We start from the raw sequence: 26,253 nt of genomic DNA on the forward strand, positions 1-26,253 counted from the left end.
TGTTTAGACGTACAAGGTCTCATGCAGAATCTTTTAAAGACAGCCAGCTGTCTCAAGAAAAAAAGAAACAGACAGACTTCTTGTCTGCTCCAAATCTAATCTGAGTGAAATCACCTGTTACAGATGAACCATATGTCTGAGGTGGATATGTACTCGTGGCATCGGAGTACGTCAAGGCAAAGGGATTTTTTTATTTGGTTAAGATGAGTTGTGTGTGGTGTATTTTTATTTTATTTAACCTTTATGAAACCAGATGAAAACCCGTTCAGTTGAAGACCTCTTTCACAAGGGTGACCTGACCAAGAGAGGCCACAGCACATGCCACACTGTAAAAAAAGTCAGTAAAATATACAGCAAAACACCGTCAAAGAGCAACAGTAAAAGACCGTGAAACCAAAAGCGGTCCTTTACTTTAGTAAATACATTAAATAATGATTAATCAAGTGACTGGAGAAAACACTGAATATTACGCTAAGAAAATATAAAACTGACAGTGATTCACTGTGAAAATTAATGAATATGCATAAATTCTGAAAGAAATTGTCGTACAGACAAAAATGTCCAAAAACATTAATTTTTACGACATTAATTGGATAAAATCATAGGTTATTGAGTTTTGCACATTAGAATTTACAGGAAATACTTGTTGATTGTGAAGCAAGCACAAACTTTAATTTTAAAGAAGCAAATGGTTTAAAATATAGTCCATTGTAAAAATGCCAAAAGTGCAATTTTGTAAAAATGCTGAAATATTAGCACTAATAGACAAAAAAAAGAAATTGACCTCTGTGGACACAAATAAACAGACAAAACTAACATCAATACTATAAAATGTGAACCATTTGACAAATTAAAATGCAGGAGTTACAGTTACAGTAACAGCATAAAAATTGAATAATTTAAGATTTGAAACACAGGAGCTGTTGAAAGGATTTCCGTTGTGGCCTTCTTTTTTTTATGTTTGTGTGTGTTCTGTCTGGCAATGTGGCAGCAAGAATTGTTGTCTTAATGCCAAAAAGCTTTTACTTTCACAAGCGGAGCCTTACTGCATTCGCCATAGTGCTCCGCTTGATTTAAACGTGCAAGAAGCTTTATTATAATTTATGCAGGGAATATTTCATGTTATATGGACACTGAAGCAAGAAGGTGGAAGAGAAAAAAAGGAGAAAAGGTGAAAGAGGAGAGAAAAGGGAGAGAACGATACATCCTCAGTCTGCTTCTTCACCTGCAAAGAGAGATATAAAAAGAACAGCAAAACCAGCCAACAAACTATTACAGGTACAAACAAGCAACACCTTGGTACAATCACTGAAGAATATACAGCGTTATTCAGTTAGTTCCAGCTCGTGGTGTAGATAAGCACAACATGTCTCCACAGGCATAACAGCTTGGAGTTCTCTGGAGAAAAGTACAGAAATACGTTTGAACCAAACCAGTAGTCTTGTTAACCAGGATCACCCAGCATGTATATTGCATTACACTCAAAGAAGCCATGCCATTAGCATCCAGTTCAGTTTATTTCAAAATGAGACTTTACTGACTTGTACTCTAGGGGCTTCAGACTCAGGTCTTGTTAACACATATGAAGGTTAAAAGAAGCCGGTGTGTAAGCTACAGAAAGGAGCTCTAACGGCCTACATCAGCTCTGTTTTTTTACTGGGAAGGATGCGCTTCATTACTAGCCAGTGACATTGGTGGATTATTATGGCATGTTGATGGCTCCATCTGTTCGTGTTAGCAGTGGCTTCACAGTAAGGACCACATGAATGTTCCTCCAAGTTGAACTCTGTATTAAATGCATTCAGATCATTTAGGAAACTAAATGAATGTAAATCACCACTGCTTACCGTGTCATTACGAGCAGATTTTCGACTGCAAATGTCAGAAGAAAAGCGCTTCCTGTTCCCTTGATTCAGGAGTTCAACACTCATTTATTTGCTTACTACACTGTACTGTTCATTATGTTTTAATTCATACCTTGAACTTCAACATCTTTACTATTTTAAACCAAGAACCAAGGTTTTAAATATGTATTTCTAACATGGTTTCTGAATATAACTAAAATTCTCAAGCTCAGAGTGACGAGAATAAAAACAGTCAGCCTCTATTCAGTGTAATACTGGACACTACGAAGACAAGGATAAGCAGATGTTACTTACGTCATTACAAAGAAAGCACGTTGTTGCATTCATTTGGAAATTCAAAATGAACCGGTTTTAATCACTGTCCATTATATTTCTTAGGCATAAAAGCCTACTTATATTTCTGAAGCGGTAAATCGTATGTTTGATTAATTAAAGCAACCTTTCAGCTGTTTTTGTATCCTGAATTAAGAGTTGAAAAATGAAGGACATTATTGTTAGATTGAAAGATTATTGTATAGATTGTATAGATTGAAAGATTATTATTTAATGTTCCCTTGGTAATTAGGGCCTAATAAGAAACAGTATGGGTTTTGGTTTCCAGCCTGCATTGATGCAGAGTTTAAAGGTGCACTACATGCTGAGAAAATGTATATTTCAGTCAATTAAGACTTGACTTGGACTTGACCCTCATCAACTAGAGACTAGATTTAAACTTGAAGATAAAAAACAACTGTGAACATTTCTGTGTTATGTAGTTTTGTAAATATTGTGGTAGAGTTGAGCATCCCAGCTTTTCAGCAGCGTAATATACTGAGCAGCCTCTGTGTGTTGCATTTAATTTAAGAAAATAATTCACTTCATGCTGTTTTAGTGATACTTTGCTCCTCTGTGAGGTCTGCTTGCTTAAAGCTTCTCATCGTCATGAGAATATTCCTAAAACTCTTCTCAACAGTCTCCAGACTGCTCCTCTGCTGCGTCTATGCGTCTGATGCATCATTAACATCTGTGTGCTCACCCTCTGACAGTCAGCTTCAGAGCTGCTTGTGTCGCTGCTTGGATCATACCCACCAACAGCACTGCTTACAAATGCTCCTCAAATCATCTTCACCGTCCCCAGAGACAAAACCTTTCTACAAACCTGCAAGATGAAAACTATCTGACCCTGACTCAAATTTACTTCTTGCAGAGAAAGATACACTCATGAAGAGCGAAACATATTCGCCTTGTTTGAAAAGCATGTGTTAGGACCTCATACCTATAAGAGTGGCTAACCCACCACGCTTAGATTATAGATTATAGTTAGATTATATAAATTGCGACCTGTTCAGGGTGTACCTCTCGCCCAGTGGGTGCTGGAGATAGACACCAGCAACCCCTGCAACCCCATGAGGGATTAAGCCGGTCAGAAAATGGATGGATGGATGGATAGATGGATGGATGGATGGATGGATGGATGGATAGATGGATGGATGGATGGATGGATGGATGGATGGATGGATGGATGGATGGATGGATGGATGGATATAAATTGCACAAATAAATAAATAAAAATAAATAAATAAAAAAAGTTGCAGGATGCAATGTGGTGAGTCGTCCAAGGGAATAAGCTCAATTCTAGAATTCTACTCAAAAGGTCCAAGGCACTTCACGCCACCTTGTGGCAACCTAGAGGAGGTACCCTTTGCATGCAACACCCCAAAGGAGTGTAAGATTTTGCAAAAAATAAATAAAATAATGCTTTGCCTGATAGGCAACGTGGTTAGAGCATTGTGCTTGGGTCCCCGGTTCTGAGCTCAACTCCCACAGACTGCCACTCTGGGTACCTGAGCAAGAGCCTAAACCCCATACTGCTCCCTGGAAGCTGCACAGTAGCAGCCCACTTCTCCCCAAGAGGATGGGTTCAATGCAGAAGAGAATTTCTCTATTGTGAGATCAATAAAGTTCGATCATTCAATCATCATCATCATAGGACTCTACAAATAAGATGCCAACTTCAGCATCTTTTGTTTTCAGCGCGTAAGGCCATGCTTCGTTACAGCGCTCATACTGTATCAGAACCAGCTATAACCCTCTCCAGATGGACAACCCATACAAGTAAGCAATAAGAAACCAGTGATATAACCTTGCTCTTGTTTAAGCCTCTGATGGAATGATGTTCTGGGTGGTAATCCATATCACCTACAGTATATCCAGATCTCTCACTGGGCCCAAATAAGAAAAGGAAAGAATAGATTTAAAAACCCTCAGTTGAATTTATTGGACAGGAATTGTCAGGGGTGTAAAAAAAAACAGGGGTTTACTGGAAACAGTTATTTTCTTAATGTGGGACTTGCAGACTGAGTAAATGTAAATTAACACAGTTTAACTACTTTCATCAACATAGTCGGTATTTATGAAGTCTGTGATGTAGGTTTGTAGTATGAGACTTATGAGAGTATGAGATGAGGGGCAGAGGTTTTGTTATCCTGAAAACATGACATGGATGTCTTTGAGCCTGGATGGACCTCAGGGACCTGCTTGTTGTCCTGACCTCAGGTCCATTCAATACCTGTGGGATCATCTTGGCTGTGCTGTTTATACCAGCATGACCAACACAAGCACATTGACTACTGTAGTTTGCCACAAATGTGTAAAGTTTTTCCCTTCCTGGTGCCACCCAAGAAATCAGCGTTAGCCAATGAAAATGTAAATATGTGCACCATCCCATTCAAACTACACATGAGATGCTACATACTGGATGAAGTATATAAGATTTGTAACTCCTGAGGTAACGTTAGCCTTTACTGGAGCATATGGGATGGGACGTCCAGCTGTGATGTGCAGGCCATGCTAATCACGACTTGTTCTAATTTGCCTCCTGCTCAAAATGAACCTCTCTATCTCTCTTTTCCAAACCCTCCCCGCCCTGCAGCTTCATAAATAGAAGACACATCTCGTTCTTTCTGACTGAGCTGCTGCTAACTCAGACTATCACTGATCTCTACAGGTGGCGTGTACAGGCAGTATCCGATTCAACATCAGGTCATTGGCGTGGGGTCTCAGGCTTAGCCCCACCTACTTAAAAGACCTTCACTGAGCTTTCTTAATACCTCGTATAAATGTCTGCTGATTTGGAGGTGGCAATGAAAGGCAAGAAGTCAGAAGAATGGGGGCCAAATAAATTAAGGTCATATGACTCTGAGAGGAAGGCTGACAAAAAGGTGAGCATCCCAATATATAAATATACAGTGCATGTATTTTTGGTTCACCCTGGATGGGAAAGTAGACATTATTTGTCAGTTTGAGTTAACCTCTTTGTTTTGAAAGCGTTTATCTTTCTGACTACTTCAGCAACGGAATCAGTTTGACTAGACTTTACGTGCATAATGCAAAAACTGTCAAGTTGAAGAATTAATTTTTCTTGAAAGTTCAGTTTAATTCTAGCTGGACTTAAAATGTCAATGTCAAATTTATTTATATAGCATAGTTTATAGAGATGCCTCTGTACACAGTGACAACAGTAAATATATATATATATATATATATATATATATATATATATATATATATATATATATATATATATATATATGTGTGTGTGTGTGTGTGTGTGTATATGTGTGTGTGTGTGTGTGTGTGTGTGTGTGTAGACTATATCCTCTCCCATTGCAATACTTCTGCACAACACTAAGCTGGAATAATGCAAATGCAAACATCTGCCATGTTGCTAATACTTTGTTATTCTAATCTATTCTCCTGTTATTATAAATTTGTTTAGCTCCTTATATATTATATATTTCTATATATACTTACGTCAGCTGCATCAAAGTGCTGTACACAGCAACAACATATATAACATGAAATACAAATTATCTGTTTTGCGAATAATTCCAGTATAATGCTCATTTTGATGCCTCACATAAAGGTCAGGCATCTGTAGTATATAATATATATGTATATAATTTAGTTGAACAATGAGTTGAACAGATAGAACAGTGATGAATTTATTGTTGGAAACAACATAATTTTCAGTAAAGCAAAAAAAAAAAAAAAAAAAACAGGTACAAGAAAGTTAGACATAAAATATTATTTCAAAGTATTTTTGATTATAACTGTAATATTTGGAATATTATTTCTTGTTTTTTGCTTTTATGGAGGCAGGAAGAGGAAAGAAATGAAATTCTCTGATAAATGATAAAAGTAGTGGGTATCTTATTGTATAAATCTTTTCTAGATTATATCACAGAATCGGATTGAAACAATATGAATTGCCTAAACTTTATGGTTGTTAATGTGAATCTTTTCTCCATGTTATCACTGTCTTGTTGTTCCCATGATGAATAATGTTTCCATATACCTAACACATACTTATGTGATCTATAAAAGTTGCATTATTAAATAAGACATTACATTTTAAAAATACATCACAGTTTTAAAAATCAGTTGTCACAATCCCCCAGGTCTTTGATTCATTTTAGGTTCCTGGGGATCCCGCAGTTCTGTTTGTGTTTACTCACTTTAGTATTGTTTATTATGTGTAGATTCCTGTCATTAGTCAGTTTCTGCTAATTTTTTTAGTAGTTTATTCTTGTTACTGTTAAATTCTTATTTTCCAGCCTGCCTGTCCTCAGTTGAGTTAGCGAGTTCATTGCCTCTACATCTGTTGGTTCCCTATGGTTTGCTGTTAGGGTGGGCTCTCCTCCTGTTCCTGTCAGATCATTGCTCTCTCTCCCTCAGCCTGGTAACCATTAGCTACACCTTTCACCTGTGCTAATCGCTCTCTCTGCCTTCCCTCACATATTTATACAGCCGGTTCCTCCACTATCATTGTTATATTGTTTATTATGTGTTCCTCCGTTATGCTACCCCTGTTCTGGTCTCCTCCTCATTATGGTTTCTGCTGCCTGCCTGTAAGTTTTGCTATTTTTGTTCACAATTAACCACCCTTCACCTTATCATGTGACTCTCAAGCTCTTGCCTGTACTGTGGTCCACCAACATCTGCCCAGATTATGACGTCAGTTAGAATATCAAATTAAAACAGTGATGAGGTGTTGGGATTTTGTTTGTCTAGTTTAACCATGGAGCAGTGGTTCCACTGTTGGCATCGTCTCAGCTTGTAATTTATGAAAGGTTTTGTGTATATTTTAGTTTTTCCAGGTTGGACCATCTTTTAATCCTTGGTTAAATGACAATAATCATTGCAGGTAAAATATTAAATCATAACCTGCAGGTCATGAATGATGGCTACTAAATGTAACTGACAGTTTCCAGCCCAAACACAACATAAAACCCGTATAACTAAGAAAAAAAATCTCTTGAACTCATGTTAAAATTGTAGAATTGTTATGCACATAATAAAGAACATGCCATTAGAGCACAACTACGCTAAAGAAAATAGCAAACATTAGCTACACGTACAGGCTCCCCACAAAATGTGCTATCAGGAAACCAAAACACCTGCACACAAAAATCACTTCCAATCATGTCATCAAAGCAACCACAAAAAAGTTATCAAAAGCCATGAGTTGTGAATCTAATGATATATAAAAAATGTTCGCTCTGTCACAGAATATGGATCAAGCTAAGATTTCTTTTTCACACAGCCAAGAAACCTTTTTGAGTTGATGAGTTGAACTCTTGACCCAGTTTAGAGCATTTATAGTTGATATTGACCAATAGTGACTCTTGATTAACCAATGCTTTGTATTGATGATGTCAGGTTAGAAAGATTATGTACATTACAAAATTAATTACCTAATAAAATGAGTGCAAGAAGACAGCAACATATATGAAAATGTAGAGGTTTTTGTTTCTTTGCCACACAAAGACAACTATTTTTGATAGAACCTTCCTATGAATACAATTCAATTCATGCATGATAGCGGGTGACTGTTACTTAGTGAGTTGAGTAGTTGTCTGGCAATCTGAGGGTTGTGGGTTCGGTTCCAGCTTCCCCCTGCCACATGTCGATGTGCCCCTGGGCAAGGCACTTAACCCCAAGTTGCCTACCGAGCTGTGTCTCGGTGTATAAATGTGTGTGTGTCAGTGAGAGCGACTGGGTGAATGTGGCTCTAGTGTACAGCGCTTTGGGTGGTCAGCATGACTGGAAAAGCGCTATATAAGTTCAGTCTATTTACCATTCAACGAGTTGTTGTAGATGGTGATGGTTCTACTACTTTACTAAACAAATGATGCCAAATGTTGTGAAAAGCAGCCGAAACCCGTCCAAAGCTATTTTTCCCCAGCCCAACGCGTTCAAGGGAGACAGAAACCCACCCAATCTGCAAACACTACCGTCACAAATCCCAGGATTAGTGTTGTATTTTTTCAGTTTGTTAACCCCAAGTTGCCTACACCACGGTTGGTTACCGTGGTGATAGCAATAGAATTCATATGCATGGAATTCATGAAAAACATGCTAGAGAACTCAATTCAAAAACACTTTATTTCCCAGGAGTTAATTGTTGTCACTAATCAATACTGAGAAACCATGGGAAACCCTTTGCAAATATAAGAAAATATTATTAATGTTTTTTCATTTACAGTAAATTTTAGTTTTTGTTTGTTTTGCAAAAAGCACATCAATTCCACAGAACATTAAAAAAAAACAAATAATAATCTGCCTATATTTTGACAGCAATATTTTGTAGCCTGAGTATATTTCCAAATTCGGATTTTCCTCTGGAAATTTAAATTTATTTAATTTCCTTCTGGGATAAATAAAGTAATTTTGAATTTTAATTGAATTGAATGTAACCAGCAAACCATAGGCAGTTTCACAGTGACAGCTTTCCAGTGATGTCACATCACGTGACATCACTGGAATGAACGGCTGTGACATCACAGGCTACCTCCCACTGAACTCATCAGTGTTCAAGCTTTCATTCTAACAGAGCTTCTACTTGCAGAGTCAGACAGCTTTTGTCCAGCAGCAGTCGTTTTCTGAGTGTTAGAAGATTTAAGATGGCTTCCGCTGTTTTTCATAAACTGAAGTGCATGTTGGAGTGCTTTTCACGGGCAATAATAATTGCACAACCAACCGATGTTGAAGAGTTTGGAAGACAGTATTTTTTAGAGCTGGCTGAATTTGGGAAAACCATGCCGGGCCTGGACCAAGCAGAAGTTGCGTTCCACTTTGAAGAAAAGTGGGAGATAGATTTCCTGACACGTAGTCATGACAAAAGGGTTCAAAAACCTTCAACTGCTCCTCCTCCGTCCTCTACTACCTGGCAGCAAAAACCACGTCCACCCCCCCTAAAGAAGAAACCCCAAGGATATGTCCAGACCGACAACAGAAGACCAAGGAGTCAAGTACCTGAAAAAATGGTTACGTCAAAGCAAAATTTAAAGCCAAAGCCAAAACCGACAAATGAACCGCAGGAGTCTGCAAAGGGTAAATTAAACAGGACTCCAGGGCACGCAAATGCCAAAGAAACAGACAGAAAGAACCAAACGTCTTCAAAGGCTCCAATTAAATCTAAACCACCTAGTGCAAAGGCTCCAATTAAATCTAAACCACCTAGTGCAAAGGCTCCAGTTAAATCTAAACCACCTAGTGCAAAGGCTCCAGTTAAATCTAAACCACCTAGTGCAAAGGCTCCAGTTAAATCTAAACCACTTAGTGCAAAGGTTCCAGTTAAATCTAAACCACCTTGTGGAACACGACCAAAGGTAAAAGATGAAGGAACAAAGCAATCCAAGTCAAAGAAAACAACACAGCATGAAGAGAAGGCTAAGAAGGAGACGCCAGCAGCGGAAAACAGAGGAAACAGAGTGCTGTGGATAGACAGAGAGAGGGTCAAACCAATTTTGGGGGGCAGAGATGGATGCCCTCTGCGTCCTGGAGTGTACATCCCTGATCCAGACCAGCCGCCCATTCTCATACACTATAGACTGCAGTGGACAGATGACCACTCTCATCGTCATTAGGAAACAGACACATTTAGATGCAGATCCAATTAGATCAGATTCAATGTCTAAGTTATCATAATGATGCATTATCACCAAAACACTTAGAACTAGCCCACTGCAACAACACTTTTTATTGCTAGACATTAATGTATGTCAACTAAAAAGTGCAAAGTCTCGACACAGTTAAATAAAACACACCATTAAAATAGACTTTTCGATTCCCCATAAATGATTCTTTACTCCATGGTTCTCTCCGGGTGCTCCGGCTTCCTCATAAAGCCAGTCAACATGTTTCTGATGAAAACGTGTCCCTCTAAATTGCCCCTCGCTGTGCCTGTCTGTCTAGCGTCTTTTTGCATTGCCTCGACTAGCAACCTGTTCAGGGTTTGAGGCAGATAATCATTTATTTGTAAAACCACCATTCATTCACAGGCGACATAAATAGACATAACCTCACAAAACGAAAGAAACATTAAAATGACATTTAGATACATAAAAAGAAAATTTTTGCTGGAAAATCAGTTTTATGAATATTATTAGCATATTATTGTTATTGTTCCAACCTCGCTTGCCGTTCACGCTGTGTGCATTCCTTCCGCCCTTGCCTGCTGCTTACGTTGTGTGCAAAGTCTGAATAGAGCCTTTAATAAACATCTAATAAACATCTTTAGAACTGTTTCTGTATCCGACTGTGTCTGCATGTGGGCCAAACACTTTAAAACCATGACAAGTACAAATTACTATTAATACATAAGTGATAGTTTTATCATTATTTTTATTAACAACAATTGTTGCAGTAATGTTGTTGTCATTGTTGTTAATTACCTAATTAACACTTTTATGCAATGATTGCTGGGCTGATGAGGAGGGAAATAGAAAGCAGGTGAGATTAATCAATGCAGTGCAGCTTAGTTGGGACCTCAATGGAGCTCAGAGCAAAGAGAAATCTCTTCAACACGCTTTGTGCAATTTTTCATAGACAGAACCAAATTCCACAAAAAATGGACTGAATAAAATAGAGCTCAAGGCACTTTTAACTAGAGCATCATATTCACCCAGTAGCACTCGCAAACATTCATACACCGATACGCAGACAGATTAGAAACAAAAATGGGTTCTTCAACACGTTCCTTTCTTTATGTATATACTGTATGTTCTGTCTGCATGCGTGGTTACCCGGATGGATGGATGGATGGATGGATGGATGGATGGATGGATGGATGGATGGATGGATGGATGGATGGAAGGATGCTCTGTATGTGTTATCCAATGTAATTTATGAGCTACAATATTTGCTAGGAATTTTATTTGATGCTCTGCACACTTTTCTGCACTTCCTGGCAGATGGCTTCTTATTTTATATTGAGAGTATAAAGAGAAGGCACCATGACACACACACACACACACACACACGCACCCACATACTCATGGAAGAAGGCACAATAACATAATTACACATACACCAGAGGGCTGTTTCACAAAAGCAGAATTTGGAAATCCAGGATAAGCGCTAAAGTTGGGCTTGAACTAGTGTCATCAGTGCATCCTGGCTTTATCCATTTCACCAAGGCCAATCCAGGCTCAGGTGATGTGACTATGTCAAGCCAGGTTTTAAGTAATTCAGGTAAAAGCCCGGCCCCAGCTTTTTTCAGCACACCATCAGGTCGAGCACAGATTCTCTTATGATAGCACAATGGATAAGCTGCAAGTGCCAAACTTCAAGCCAAACAAGCAACATCTTATGATGGAGGCTTATGAGCAACTGAAACACATCATACTCAAGGAAGGAAACACTGCTGCTATTATAAAGGAAAACACACTTGTTTGGAGCCTCTTATATGGCAGACATGTTTTACACTAATCTTAAGGTGCTATCAGATTCTGTGACTCTAGAGGGCGCTGTTTTGCTGGCCCCTCCATGACTCCTGAAAGAAAAGTGGTAGGGGGATGAAACTTTTTCAGCAGACAGGCTTTGCAAAACCATGTTTACCCTCATGTCAGATTTTAATAGTGACATTAAGGACTAATTCAAACATTGTTTGCGTTTAAAAACAATAAACATAGAATCTCAAACAAATTTAAAGAAGTTAATGTAGGATAGGTTTACCTGATATGAAACAAAATGATGTATTTTTGATAAAATATGTCAAATAACATAACATTCTTTCCCTTAACAGTTGTTAAGTCACCAGGCCTTATGAGTTGTATCATTTTCCTTTTGGGGCAGTGAGATATATCAGTTCTGTGCACTTGAGTGGCTCCAATGCCCCTTAGAGTCACAAACTCTGATATGTCGTGGAAAATGATGTAACTGTGGTGTAACCTGTCGTGGAAAATGGTGTAACCTGACTTTATTTGCGACACCTTTTGCTTCTTCAGCACATTCCCTCAACACCTGCAACAGTCTGTTAAAGGCCTTTGTGTCAAACTTAGAACAAAAGAAAATACATAATGTTAAAATAAAATAAGTACCTGGCTGAATACCAATGTGTATCAGTGGTATATTAATGCAGGCTGATAAAAAAACAGAATCGCTGACAAAACTCATTGGTTTCTGATCAGTGTGACTGCTGACTGAACAGATAAGGGACCAGGATTAACTAAGCCTGGCTCGTAGCCTGGTCTGGATCAGGCTAGCTGCACAGAATAAATCACCATGGTAACTGATGTCTTATTGCTTTTATGAAACCAAATCCAGGCTTAATTCAGCCAGGATAGCTGGAAAATCCCAGTTTAATCCTCTACTTTGGTTTTGTGAAACAGGCCTCAGGAGCACTTTGCAGTATTATTATTCTCCTTAATTTTTTGATTATTGTTTAATTGTTCTGAATATATTGTAATATGGTCATCACTGCTTTTGGATTAGTATTGCCCCTTTTTATTGTTGTTGCTTTCATTATTTTAGTTCTTTTTGTTATACGTTTTTGTTTTCTTCCGCGTTCCACCCTGTACCGCTACTGTTTTTTTCCCATTGCCTCTTGTCTGGAGGCGTGTGATCAGGAATCAGATCTGAATCTGAGTGATGTCTTTGTAATTGTTACGTTAATGTCCATAACAAGCACCAAGGTGGTTCACTAGCTAACCTGATAACAGGCCTCCATGGGCCAAAGGTCGATGATGGTAATTGTATCATCAGCTCTGCAGCGTTACATCTTGGACACTCGGATGAAGAGAGCCAGAGCTGTCAACTGATCACCATGAGGTAGCGAGTTGGATCCACTGCCAGACAGACCTGCCAGAGCTAGGAACATCTGGCAGGGGAACCTGTTTGGGTAATCCTTAGGTCACACCTCTGGGAGAATGTTCTGAGAGGTTGGGAACATCTAAAACCAAATAGGCCATGTTCAGGACCTCAACTGTGGGTCCTAAACATGGCTGTCAAGTTCCGTTCCATTTTGGTGCTGCTGGTGACATTACTGTCAGTTTTTTTTTTTACAGTTAAATAAACAGAGACTGATGAATCCCTGCTTCAATGCACCTGAGTCACAGAACCAGTTCACTAGGTGAATTTGATAGCACGAGGAGGTACTCCAGGAGTGAAGTTTGACACCCCTGCTGAGGGGCTCAGGAGTTGCCTCTCTGGGCCGAGGGGAGCTCAAAGCAGAGCCGCTGCTGTGTCTGATCAGGATGCCTCCTAGGTGCCCTCCTATGGAGGATTTCCTGACCTGTCTCACTGGAGGTAATCCAGAGACCCAGAACTCTCTGGTGGGACTATTTAGCCCCTCTGGCCTGGGAATACATTGGGATCTCTAGAATGAAAAGGAGAGTGTCTTTGGGGAAAGGAACATCCCGGATGGATGTTCTTGACAACTTCATTCTTTATAATTGTCCTGGCCTGTCCAGTTTGTGTCCCGTCCCAGATATGGGCCATTGTGGCAGTTATTTAACAACAGGAGGACAAGCCCATTTCCCTACTTTTTATGAAGATCAAATCTGCCTCTGATACTGCAAGGTTGCCAGACTCACCGTACTGTTTGCCCAAGTTACCAGAATAGGACACACACCCAAAAAATGCTCACTGTTGGAATTCATTTTAGCGTTTTTATAAATTAGATGTACTCGTTTATTGGAGTTTTTTCTAATGTGATCCTTTTCTATTCAACACAGAGGCATATTATTTAACCTGTAAGCAGCTGTCAGATAGCAATGTTATTACTGTTATGACAGCAGTGCTAGCTGTGGTCACAAAACTGATCTGTCAGTAACTGCAGGTCTTGTTTAATATATCCTTTATAACAAAACCTGTTTATATTTACTGGTTATTACACTAGAATAAAACCTGTGAATCTAACAACATGCATATCTGTGTTTCCACATAAAAAAATAAGGTATCGAGCAATGGAGGTGACGAAGACCAGGACAAGCAGAGGCTCACAGCCGCAACGCCGAGCACCTCCAGAACCAGAGCCGCAACTATTATATTCACTCTGAAAAATGAAGTGGGGGGTCTTATCAAGGCTCTGAAACTTTTCCAGGTAGGTGGTTTGTTTAAACTGTTACAAGCATGGTCTAACAGACTAAGATAAAATGCTTCTTTTTATGTTGAAACTGTAACTACTGCCTAACTCGGCTCTGCCTGCTTTGACCATGTTGTTGAAGGAGAAGCATGTCCATCTGGTTCATATAGAGTCTCGAAAGTCCAGGCGGAGAGATTCAGACTTTGAGATCTTTATAAACTGTGATTCAGAGCATGAGCAGCTGAAGGAGCTGACTGAGCTGCTGAGGACACACACTGATATTGTCGAAATTACTCCCTTTGACAACTCCTCTCTACTTGATGACGGTAAGGCATACTTGCCATCAAATCAAATCTGGAACTTCACTTTTGTATGATGACTTTGGTAAAATAAATAAATAAACATACTGCAAATTCCCCTTTTTTCAGGTCTGGATGATGTTCCCTGGTTCCCTAAAAAGATTTCTGATTTGGATCTGTGCGCCGACAGGGTTTTGATGTACGGCTCTGAATTAGATGCAGATCACCCGGTATGTGTACCTCTTAAATTAGCTTTTCTTAAATTTCTGTTTCTTGTCAAACAAACGTGAAGACAGCTAAATGTCTGCTCTTCAGTAAATTCAGACCAAGTATAAATGTCTCTTTAAAACATTGTTATCACAGGGGTTTAAGGACCAGATCTACCGCAAGAGAAGGAAGTATTTTGCTGACTTGGCCCTGAAGTTCAAACAGTAAGTGCTCATCTCTTCCCTTTGCTCTTGTTTTCAAAAGAAAACAGACTTTTTAGAGTACTTGAACCCAATAACATTGATATTGTAAAACTAATTAAAACAAATCAAAAATGGCACACCATATGGCAAAATGTCAATACATTGATTATTTGTATTCCTGTGAGTTTTTAATCTGTCATGCCTCACTTTTGATTATGTCACAGTGGCAATCCGATTCCTCGAATAGATTACACTGCAGAGGAGGTGCGCACCTGGGCCGTGGTGTTTAGGGAGCTTAATAAGCTGTATCCAAGCCACGCCTGTAAGGAGTACCTGAAGAACCTTCCTCTCCTCACCAAATACTGTAAATACAGTGAAAACAACATCCCTCAGTTGGAGGATGTGTCACGCTTCCTCATGGGTGAGTGTTGAACCAGTGCCGAGGCACAAGGTCTTTGCTGTGGCCCTAGAAGAAGTTGGAGCTAAGATAGCATAGAGCATTCTGCAATGGACCTGGCACTGGTACTGGTGCTGGTACTGTTTCGGATGCTGGTGCTGAACAAACTATAGTTCCATTCAAAAACGATGGTACAAATCCAATGTTGTTTCTTTAGGGTTGAACGGTACATGCACTATGGTGAGGGTACCACCAATGGTCAAGATCTTTAAAGTGGAGATCAGTGTTGTGTGGTTTAAAAGGTAGCAGTCATAGATTGATGAATTATGTGATTTTAGGAGTTATAATAATTTCAGATGAGGCCATTTGTCATGATCGGAAGTGGAACACCCAGAATTCAGCCAGACAAGCAGAGAACGTTTTAAGACAGTTTATTGTTAAAGCAGGCAACGGTCAGAACCAGATAACCAGGCAGGCGGACGAAAAGTATAATCAGAATATAAAGTCCAGAAACCAGTCCAAAGTCGAGCCAGGTGATCAGATGTGCAGGAATGTCCAGAGCAGAATCCGGGAGCAGAATCAGAGCATCTATACAGGTTCGTAAGCGGCAGGCATTCAGATCCGACAGGCTCTAGGCAAACTCAGAAAAACAGTAGGATTGAAAAGCTGGCTGGCAGGCAGGCAGGCAGGCAGGCAGGAAGGATATGACTCACCGGAAGGATTGTAATGATCTGGCAGAGAAGAGAAGGCTGAGGCGTGTATAAGTAGGTGGATGAACAGGTGACCGGAGTTGAAAACTAATTAGCTGCAACAGGTGGAACTGATCTAGAGAAGGGTGGTGACTGGAGGTGGATTAAACTGACTGGTTAGTGACTGGTGACAGGCAGACTGGTGGCTGAGAGGTGAAGTCAACTGATTAGATAATGGATGGTAACTGAGAGGTGTACTGAGCTGACTCAATACTGGCTGGTGAACAGGTTAAATAAGGAGAAGTCCAAAGCTAAAACTAAACAAAAAACAAAACTATGACTATCATTAGTAATTTCACAATCTGCATTTTGAGGGCATTGTTTAGAGCAGGGGTTACCAACTTTTTGAAACTGAGAGCTACTTCATTGGCATTGTGTCATACGAAGGGCTACCAGTACTGACCTTTGAACTAGAAGTTTACCTTAATTTTATGTAAAATAAACACATATTTCATGCTCTGTTGTTGATATTGAACGCTGGAGATAGGCACTAGCAACCCCCGCGACCCCATGAGGGATTAAGCGGGTCAGAAAATGGATGGATGGATGGATGGATGGATGGATGTTATATTTTTAAATGCTAGTTTGAATAAACAGGAAGAGTAACAAAATAATATAAAGGTTTAGATCCAGCTCACTGGTAGGTTGTTCTTTTATTAGAATTAGCTTGTAGGCAACATGTAATCCTTGGGGGCTACTTGGTGCCGGCAGGCCCCATGTTGGTGACCCCTGGTTTAGAGCAACCTTTGCAACATTTTCAGGTTGTTCTTTGTTTTCTTTCCTTTCCCTCCAACAACACCCCAAATGGTAACAGCATTATCTATAGTTATGGTTGTACATTTTCCAGTCTGCTCTTTTTCTGCTCTTACATTTTCTTATATCGGTATGTCTTCTGTGTGTTTATGTCTGTGTAACAGAGCGCTCAGGTTTCAGCATTCGGCCGGTAGCCGGGTACCTCTCCCCAAGAGACTTTCTGGCTGGGCTGGCTTTCAGGGTGTTCCACTGCACTCAGTACGTCCGTCACAGCTCAGAGCCTCTGTACACACCTGAGCCGTGAGTGAACGTTTGCATCGTCGCTTTTCAATTCCCAACTCATCTGTTATGGTTCTGATGTCTTTATTGAGTTTGTGTGTGTGGCTGTTGGGTCGGTGTGTCACACAGGGACACGTGCCATGAGCTGCTGGGCCATGTCCCTCTGCTGGCCGAACCCAGCTTCGCCCAGTTCTCTCATGAGCTCGGTTTGGCGTCGCTTGGAGCCTCAGATGAAGACGTGCAGAAACTTGCCACGGTGAGAACACATAGGATGTCTATTTCCAGTCTCTCTGCAATGACTTTAAGGACTGAAAGAATCCATTTTAGTACATTATTACATGTGGCACTGGATACCTGTCACCTGGAAAGTTGTAGGCTCAGTTCCATTCTCCCCCCAACACAAGTTGCTCCCAATCCATGTATTTCTGTATGAATGTGTGAACATTATGAACGAAAGCCCAATATACTATGTTCCATACATTTATTATTGCAAGCAACCACTTCCTAGCTAAAGAATATGTTGTTTAACTTGAACAGCTACATCCTGGGGAGGAGAAAATTAAGTTGTTACTGTCATCAGTGTCATGCAGCCGGTGACCCAGTCCTTCCTATAAAGTGTCAACGGCTCATGTTGAAACACTCAGGACAGCTAGCCCTATACTTTTAGACTGAATCAGTTTTTGAATTGTTTTATTTTACCACAATAAAACGAAAAATACCAAGTTGAGTGAATAACACCTATTTTCTGAAGAACTTTAGATAACAAAGTAAGATAATATATAGGTCTGTAATTAATGAAGTCATCTTGATAGATACAGGTAAGTAAAGGTGTGATTACAGCTGTGTTAAAAGCCTGTGGAACTGATCCGTTTGCCAAGCACATTTACTAGGACCGGTCCAGGTCATATCATAAATGGAGTTATTCAGAGAAAACACCTGCTTAAATAATTTGGATGGGATGAAGTCTAACACATGTGCCAGGTTCAGATCAAGTTAATATTTTTGATACCTCGCAAAGAAATAAAAAGAAAACTACTGGTCTTTTCTTAATGTATAATGGGAATAACAAGAATTCACTTTAAATTGAGTGGCTGAATGATGAATCATACAGTTGTATTGGTTGCACTGATGGTTGGATCAGGTTTCAGCTGATTATGAATTGAGATTCTGCATTTGTTCTCAATCAGGAGAAAATCCCACCTTAATTAAATGACAGTTTGTGATATTTTTGTGGATAAGATGTCTACCTATAATTAGTGATTCACAAATGCATTTATCAGTAGAACACGTACCTTTCATTGGGGGAAAACATTCAATATCCCACAGTGCTGTTATTTGTGATTGTGCAAAAGTGGCTTATAAAAGAGTATAAACTGTACAGTTGCTGGACTATATGTGTAAGACACTAAATCTGGTTATAAGATGAAGATAAAGCAAAGATAGCCATCCTGAAGCCCTTACATCAACCCTAATAAACATTTGTGCACTCTACTTGGTCTACGCCAGGAAAACAACTAATATAAATAAACCCCACCAATTCAGACAAGCAGAACAATCTTATATTAAGGAAACAGTACACTGCAAGGTTGTTGATGTAACAATCATCTGCTCTAGGAGGGAGTTTCTAAAGAAAATTTGACCAACCATTAGTGAGGCTACATGTGTCTGCATATGTCAGCTTGATCTAATGGTGTTCAGTCCATTTAAACAGGCATGCCAAAGATCATGTAGGCTGTATGATCTGTCGCTCCTGGAAAGAGACTGATTTTCCACAGAGAGCGTTTGTACGTTTTCTCAGCATGAGTGGAATGATGCCATGTTTGTAACCTTGGTGCTGCAGTGTTATTTCTTCACAGTGGAGTTCGGCCTGTGTAAGCAAGACGGAGGGCTGAGAGCCTATGGAGCGGGACTCCTTTCCTCCGCTAGTGAACTCAAGGTGACATTCTTCCTGAAGAACTCACTGCATATGTCATCCAAGCATTGTTTTTCCCACATTTTCTCATCTACAATTTAAAGGCATAAAGATTTCTTGACAGTAAATGTATGGACTATGATATTCTATGTGTTCAAGATGCCTAACCTGAAAATGAATCTCTCTTGTGTCAGCATGCTCTGTCTGGCAAGGCCAGCATCCTCCCGTTTGATCCCGAGGTGACCTGCAGCCAGGAGTGCATGATAACCACATTCCAAGATGCATACTTTGTTGCTGAAAGTTTTGAGGAAGCCAAGAACAAAATGAGGCAAGTAAGGGAACATTGGCATACTTGTAAAGGGGAAGAAAACAACGTGTGGTTTGTACATGTTTTTTCACAAATAAACATCTGAGGAGTGCGCCTCGCGTTTTACATTCTGCTGCGATCACAGCTGGAAGTCTTTTTTTGGGTTTGTTTCTACTGAAATGTTGGCCCATTTTTCTTTTCTAAAGAATTCAAGCTTATTCAGATCGGTCAATGTTAGTTCTCCTCTACTACCATTTTGCATCAAGGCCAAAAAGTAGAATTTTGGTTTAGTCTGACCAGAGCACCTTCTTTCACATACTTATTGAGTCCCCAATTAGGCTTGTAAAAACTGCTGATAAGATGTCTCATTGATTCATTCATTGCCAGTCTTCCATTAAAAAATAGCTTTAGATTCTCCCACCTGAGCTGTGGATCTCTGCAGCTCCCCAAGAACCATGATGGACCTCTCAGCTGCTCCTCTGATCAATGTTCTCCCTGATCTGTCAGTTTAAGCGGAGGTCCATGTGTCGGTATGCTTGGTGTTGTATCATACTCTCTCCATTCTGGGGTGACAACACTGCTCCAATGCTAAAATTCAATTCAATTCAACTCAACTAAATTTTATTTATATAGCACCAATACATGATACATGTCATCTCAAGGCACTTTCCAAAGTCAAATTCAATCAAATCATACAGACAGATTGGTCAAAAAGTTTCCTCTCTAAGGAAACCCAATAAATTGCATCAAATCTTGACAAGCAGCATTCACTCCTCCTGAAAGAGCGTAGAGCCACAGGAACAGTCGTCTGCATTGTCCATGGCTTTGCAGCAATCCCTTATACTGAGCATGCATGAAGCGACAGTGGAGAGCAAAACTCCCCTTTAACGAGGAGGAAAACCTCCAGCAGAACCAGGTTCATTGTGAACGGTCATCTGCCTCGACCGACTGGGGGTTAGAGAAGACAGAGCAGAAACACAAAAAGAAAAGAAGCGCACATTGACCCAGGAGTACTTTCTATGTTATATGGTAATAGCACATGATCTGCCTCCCTGGATGGTGTGACAGCTAACAGAACATCAGACCAGGTGTACCTAGTATGAAGAGAATAAAGACATAGAAGAAAAAGTTAAAAGCTGAAATATCAACAAACAATGCAAATTAGAAAACAGTAGCAGAACTCAGCAGAGTGAGAAAAATAGAATACTGTTTTGAAACCTTTGCTTCTTTGTGGTGAAGTTTAAAGGAATTCTGTGTTCCTAGATCTCACTTGTGCTGTTTGTTCTCTGACAAACCCCCACGGTCCTCAGAGAAGTACTGGATGTGCTGGATTTAATTTAGATTTGTCAGAGTAAATTGGACTCAATGCAACTGCACACTGTATGTTTCATATTTATTTGTTAAAAAGAAAAATATGTATGATTGTCCCTCCATTTCACAGTTATGTGCTACTTTCTGCTGTTCTACCACATATAATCCCATTAAAATAGGTCTGTGGCTGCAGGAGAAATTAATGTGAAATGATTTAATGGTTAGGGATCTTTAGCGAGACACTGTTGATTCAAGTTCAAAAACGTCTTATATGCCAGATTCCATGTGCTTTTGATAAATCAATAAGTAGTAACACCCTTACAAAGTAAAGCAATGAGCTCTGATAAATGTAGACAGTGAAAAAAAAAAAAACTTGCATAGCAGATATAATCCTACAGGTGAACAAACTAAGGCCGGTTAAACTTATTTTTAGGATTTTACAGCAGTTAGTCAGTGTAATTTAACAAGAAAAGATGTTGATTGAAAACACATTTGAAAAGTTTATTACCTTTAGGTGTTCCTCGTTGTGGTGTAGGCCTCAGTCATTCTAATAGCGATGCATTACTCTTAAAATTAAAAACCTGCCTCATCATTAAAAACTGTGTCTGAAGTTATGCACAAGGCAGCTTAACACACTTTCTATCCCTCTCCAAGATAATTATCATGACCTTTCACGATAATCATGCAAAGAATGAAAAGATCATCTGACAAACACTCCAGTTGTGCATGTTCACATTGATTTCACTGCAGCCTTTTATCTTCACTCAGTTGCAGCTGTGTGAAAGGATCTCCCATTTCAGCAGCTGCAGCTTTGTTTTCAGCTTCCTCCATCCACACCAGATAAGCTGTATGCTGAGGTATTTCATTCTCCTTTACCCTTCAGGGTCCCTCAGAAATCAATTTGTCAGCCCTAATCCAGCTTTTAAAACAATGATTCCTTTTTTGTAATATTTTGTAAAAGGTTTGCAACAATAACATCCTCTCTTCTGCTCTGTGTTTTCAAATCAATACGATTTTATTTATATGGCAACAATTCACAACACGGGTCATCTCAAGGCCATTTACAAAGTCAAATGCAACCAATTCCATAATGTATGTGGTTTCCATGCATTACTTCAAAATAATACAAAAAATGGGGATCAATGTTAGACCTTCACAGTAGCTCTGCTGCCAACTAGTGGCTAAAAAGGGAACTTCGTCCCAGGGGCTCAGATTGAAAATATATGATTTTATGGGATGGCTAAATTAAAGTATATCCAAAAAAAAAAAAAAACATTATATATTCACTTTCAAAGCCTCAGTGCTGCTGAGGGGAGCCATGGAGGCAGAGAGAAACCTGTGGCTCAGCCTGTGGACTGAATCCAAGCTGGCAAAGCTGCTCCAGCTGGATCTGAACCAAGAAACAGTTAAACCACAAGATGAATTAAGACAAATGCCAATAAAGCGCAAAGTGACCTTTTTACGTTAGTTAGACTTCTACTGCCTAAACCTGTAGGCATCTAGACTGTTGTCCTGCTCTGGACTTGGCACAGGGAAGTACCTTGCCATTACTTTTCTCTCTCTTTATAAAGAATAAGTGCTTCTCTGAGCCTTTAGGAGATAGCGTTCGACAACCTAGAAGTTTCACATATGGGTGAGGATATGGGTTGGTCTGATCAATACCTTAATTAATTGGGTGAGGGAGATGGAGGTGGGTCATCTCAGTAATCAAAATAAAATCTACATTAGGACAAACAATTGGCAATTAAACATGCAGCGCTGCCATTGGCTGCCTTTGATTGGCAGGATTTTTGATCTTCCTGGACAATCCAGGGCAACGTGGCGGGGCTGTTTTACAAAATAGAGGTATGTGTGGTCCGTGAGCTCCAGCTACTGTTTCTATGGTTACAGTAGCTTTGGCACAGCATGGTCAGGAAAACATTTAACAACAGCAAAACAGATTTCCAAAACAAATCAATGCAGCAAACATCTGAGGGCCGGCAGGTCAGTGCGGCTGCATTCATGACAGACTGCAGAGGTAATGGGTCAGCACCGGCCCAGTAGGCTCTGACAACACAGCTACATCCTCTTTCTCTGCTTCAACGAGAGGCATGAAGACAAAGCTGTGCACCCAATAGCCAACTAGACTGTGCTTCAGAGATGCTGGTAATCTTGGATGTATTGAGAGAATGGAAAGCCTTTACTGGTGCCATTAGGTGTTGTCATGATGTGTGCCAGACAGACACAGAGTAACACATGAGCCTGAACAGGGGCGTGGTTTTATATATATATGACCTAAAACATATTTCTGAAGATAGGTTCCTTAAGCTGATCAACTGAACCGTGGGTTTAAGGAGGCGACCATGGACTCCGGAGAGCTGCAGCCTTGGTGCCGCCTGCATCAGCAATCTTTAATCAGCTTGATTTTCTGCTGAGTCAGATCAAGAGTTTTAACACAAACATTAGTCAGACTATTGTTAGGATTCAGTTTTCATCCAGCATAAAATAATTTAAATTTATGTAGGCCACGGCTATCCGTTTAATGCAGGCGTGTTCAAAGGGCGGCCCGGGGGCCTTTTGCACCCCCTGTAGTTATGTTGTGTGGCCCCTCAACTGCATGTTGACAAATATTTGGCTGACCAGCACTGGTGTCTGGTGCAGATGGAAACCTGTTATCTTAAGGAAAAATTTTTACAAAAGTTAAAATCTTACAATTGAAGATTAGATACAAAACAAAAGATTTGTCTTTTAATGATCCCACTTTTTTACATTCGCTTTAATTTCACAGTAAATGGGACCATATCCATGTACAACTTACTCAATGCAGACTTTGGTGCATTGAAATCTGACTAGAATTAATTTAGAAAAAATGCTGAATAGATATAATCTAATCTGTTTATTCAAAATTATTATATTTTGTAGAGCATCAAAGAAATTCACAGCTAATTTTACACCATTCATTTTTGTCATTTTCTTGGCCCTTGAATGCTTTTGACTTGACTATTTCAGCCCTCGAGCCAAAGGTTAACCCCCCCGGTTCAATGGAAGTGTTTTAAAGCTGTTCAGCAGTGATTATTCCCCAAGTCACCAAACTGCTCTAGATTCTTAGACCCCTGTAAACTCCGGTGGAGATCCTTCTCAGCCATAAATCTAAGGAGGACATGAGAGTGAGCTTGAATGTTGGCTTCATGTCTGCATTAAATATCATACTGTTGCCTTTTACATAGAAGGTTAGACGCGTTGGACAAAGATGACATAACATCATCTTAACGTCCTTGCTTTCAGCTATGATTTGCTCTTTGTTAGAGTGTGTTGTGCCCTGTTGTAGGTGCCTTTATAATGCAATGATGATGAGAAAAGTCAGCAAGCTGGTCATGACAATTGTGTGTTGCATGCTGGGTTGTGTTTTGATGACGCTTTCAAACACCTTTCCTCATAGAAACTGCTGGTTGAGCTGTACTTAGAAAGAGACATCCGAGCTTCCAAGGAAAACTGGAAAGTCTTACAGCATAATCTAAATGATGTTTCTGAATTATAGTCTGTGGACTATATATTTGCATAATTCAAATATATATATATATATATATATATATATATATATATATATATATATATATATATATATATATATAACCGCTTTAGCCTAAAGAAACCAATCTTCCCCAGTTGAGCTCTGCCCATATATATATATATATATATATATATATGTATGTATGTATGTATGTATGTATGTATGTATGTATGTATGTATGTATGTATGTATGTATGTATGTATCATGGCATGGCTTTAATGTTGCTTTGTCACATTTCTCTGTCTTCTCAGCCTGACAGGCTCATGCCAGTCAAAAACTGCAGAGCTCAACTGGGGAAGATTGGTTTCTTTAGGCTAAAAGCGCAGCAGCAGGTTGTTTGTTGGTAAAGAGGAACATGTGAAAACATTTGGATAAAAATGGCTGTGTTGAATTGTTTGACTCACCCACTTCTAATCAGATCTACCCATTAAGGCATTTCTGGCTGTGCTAGGGCCACTACCAAGGGCGAGTCTTTGTTACATGCCATGGACAGCCTTGGTCTTAGGAGTAGAAACCAAACAGACTTCTATCAGAACTGTCTGATCCACCCATGGTGCAGGTTTAAAGGTTCATTACAGTAAATAACATTTCTATGACGCGCTGGGACTGGAGGGGTTCTAGGATGGCTATTAAACAACCAGTTCAAACCAGACAGACGAAAAGTCTGGGTTAAGAATCAAATGATGACATCCTAAATAAATGAAAACACAATTTGAAATAAATGTTCTCTTCCTTTTTCCACCTGCACTGAATCTTAACCTGGCTAATAACACTGAAAAAACTGTGCTTTGCCTGCAGGGAGTTTGCCAAGACGCTTAAGCGTCCATTCACAGTGAACTACAACCCCTATACCCAGAGCGTGGACGTCCTGAGGGACACCTCCAACATCAACAACATGGTGAAAGACATCCGGCATGAGCTGGACATTGTTGAAGACGCCCTACGTCGTCTCGGCAAACTCCAGAGAGACTAAAGAGTCCAAATAGCCTGATGGAAGTCTGCAGAACTGTTTTACTGAGATTATTGATTGTGCTCTATGTTTTTGTTTTTTTGCTTGTAGACACAATGCTGCATATGTTCAAATAGTCCTTTGGTGTTTGTTAAATTGTAATTGGGGATGTAACAGGTGAATATGTCTGCAGTTTGGTGATGTATTGCTACTATTAGAGGATCCAACTTGGGACGAACACAGTTTGTTCGGTTTGGTGTCATTTTCAGATTAAAGCTCTGACTTGAACTTCCTACCAGCAGTTGAGTTTGAGTTTGAGTTTGTTGAACGTAGTGTAGTAAAAATAATCTATCTATCTATCTATCTATCTATCTATCTATCTATCTATCTATCTATCTATCTATCTATCTATCTATCTATCTATCTATCTATCTATCTATCTATCTATCTATCTATCTATCTATCTATCTATCTATCTATCTATCTATCTATCTATCTATCTATCTATCTATCTATCTATATATATATATATACATATACACACACTGTATATATATATATATATATATATATATATATATACACACACAGTGTGTGTATATGTATATATATATATATATATATATATATATATATATATATATATATAGATATAGATATATATAGACAGAACACTTGCAAAGGTTCCTGAGCCTCTAAATCACGTGTCAAACTCAAGGCCTGCAGGCTGAATCCGGCCCATCAAGGCAGTTTATCCGGTCCCTGAGAACCAAAAAAGGCACATCATGTCATAAGGTACAGACATAAATCATTTTAAATTGTAGAAAGTGGCTAAATCTGTGCATCCTGTAGCAAATTTTGTTTTTAAAACTGTATTAACAACATCCTACCACTAGATGTCAGTTTTTCCACAACACATTAAAACAACCCAAAAATGTCCAAAAAGAGAAAGGTGATGCAGAATGATGAGAGTTTAAAGTGTAACTCACCCAAATATCAGCTTTCTTTTAATTTATTTTTTTTGCAGATAAACTGTATAGACTGGGCCTAAGGGTGCTACTTTTATGTTACTGTGCATTTTCTATATTTCCATGTGAACTGAAATGAAATTCTGAAATCAAA

The 26,253-nt window shown here is 39.4% G+C and overlaps 2 protein-coding genes across 2 annotated transcripts; both read left to right on the forward strand.

The window, feature by feature from the left end:
* The first annotated feature begins 4,827 nt into the window (after positions 1-4,827).
* On the forward strand, positions 4,828-25,424 carry LOC105925691 (tryptophan 5-hydroxylase 1). The gene is made up of 11 exons (XM_021315962.2): positions 4,828-5,065; positions 14,086-14,232; positions 14,357-14,540; positions 14,643-14,743; positions 14,877-14,944; positions 15,148-15,344; positions 16,987-17,122; positions 17,231-17,357; positions 18,942-19,037; positions 19,208-19,341; positions 24,981-25,424. The coding sequence occupies exons 1-11, from the start codon at positions 4,964-4,966 to the stop codon at positions 25,153-25,155; spliced, it is 1,467 nt and encodes a 488-aa protein (XP_021171637.2). The 5' UTR covers positions 4,828-4,963; the 3' UTR covers positions 25,156-25,424.
* LOC118562961 (pollen-specific leucine-rich repeat extensin-like protein 1) lies at positions 8,743-10,933 on the forward strand. The gene is made up of 2 exons (XM_036136312.1): positions 8,743-9,310; positions 9,344-10,933. The coding sequence occupies exons 1-2, from the start codon at positions 8,810-8,812 to the stop codon at positions 9,773-9,775; spliced, it is 933 nt and encodes a 310-aa protein (XP_035992205.1). The 5' UTR covers positions 8,743-8,809; the 3' UTR covers positions 9,776-10,933.
* Positions 25,425-26,253: the final 829 nt, after the last annotated feature.

The sequence above is a fragment of the Fundulus heteroclitus genome, chromosome 4 (genome assembly GCF_011125445.2).
Source record: "Fundulus heteroclitus isolate FHET01 chromosome 4, MU-UCD_Fhet_4.1, whole genome shotgun sequence".
Lineage (NCBI taxonomy): Eukaryota > Metazoa > Chordata > Actinopteri > Cyprinodontiformes > Fundulidae > Fundulus > Fundulus heteroclitus.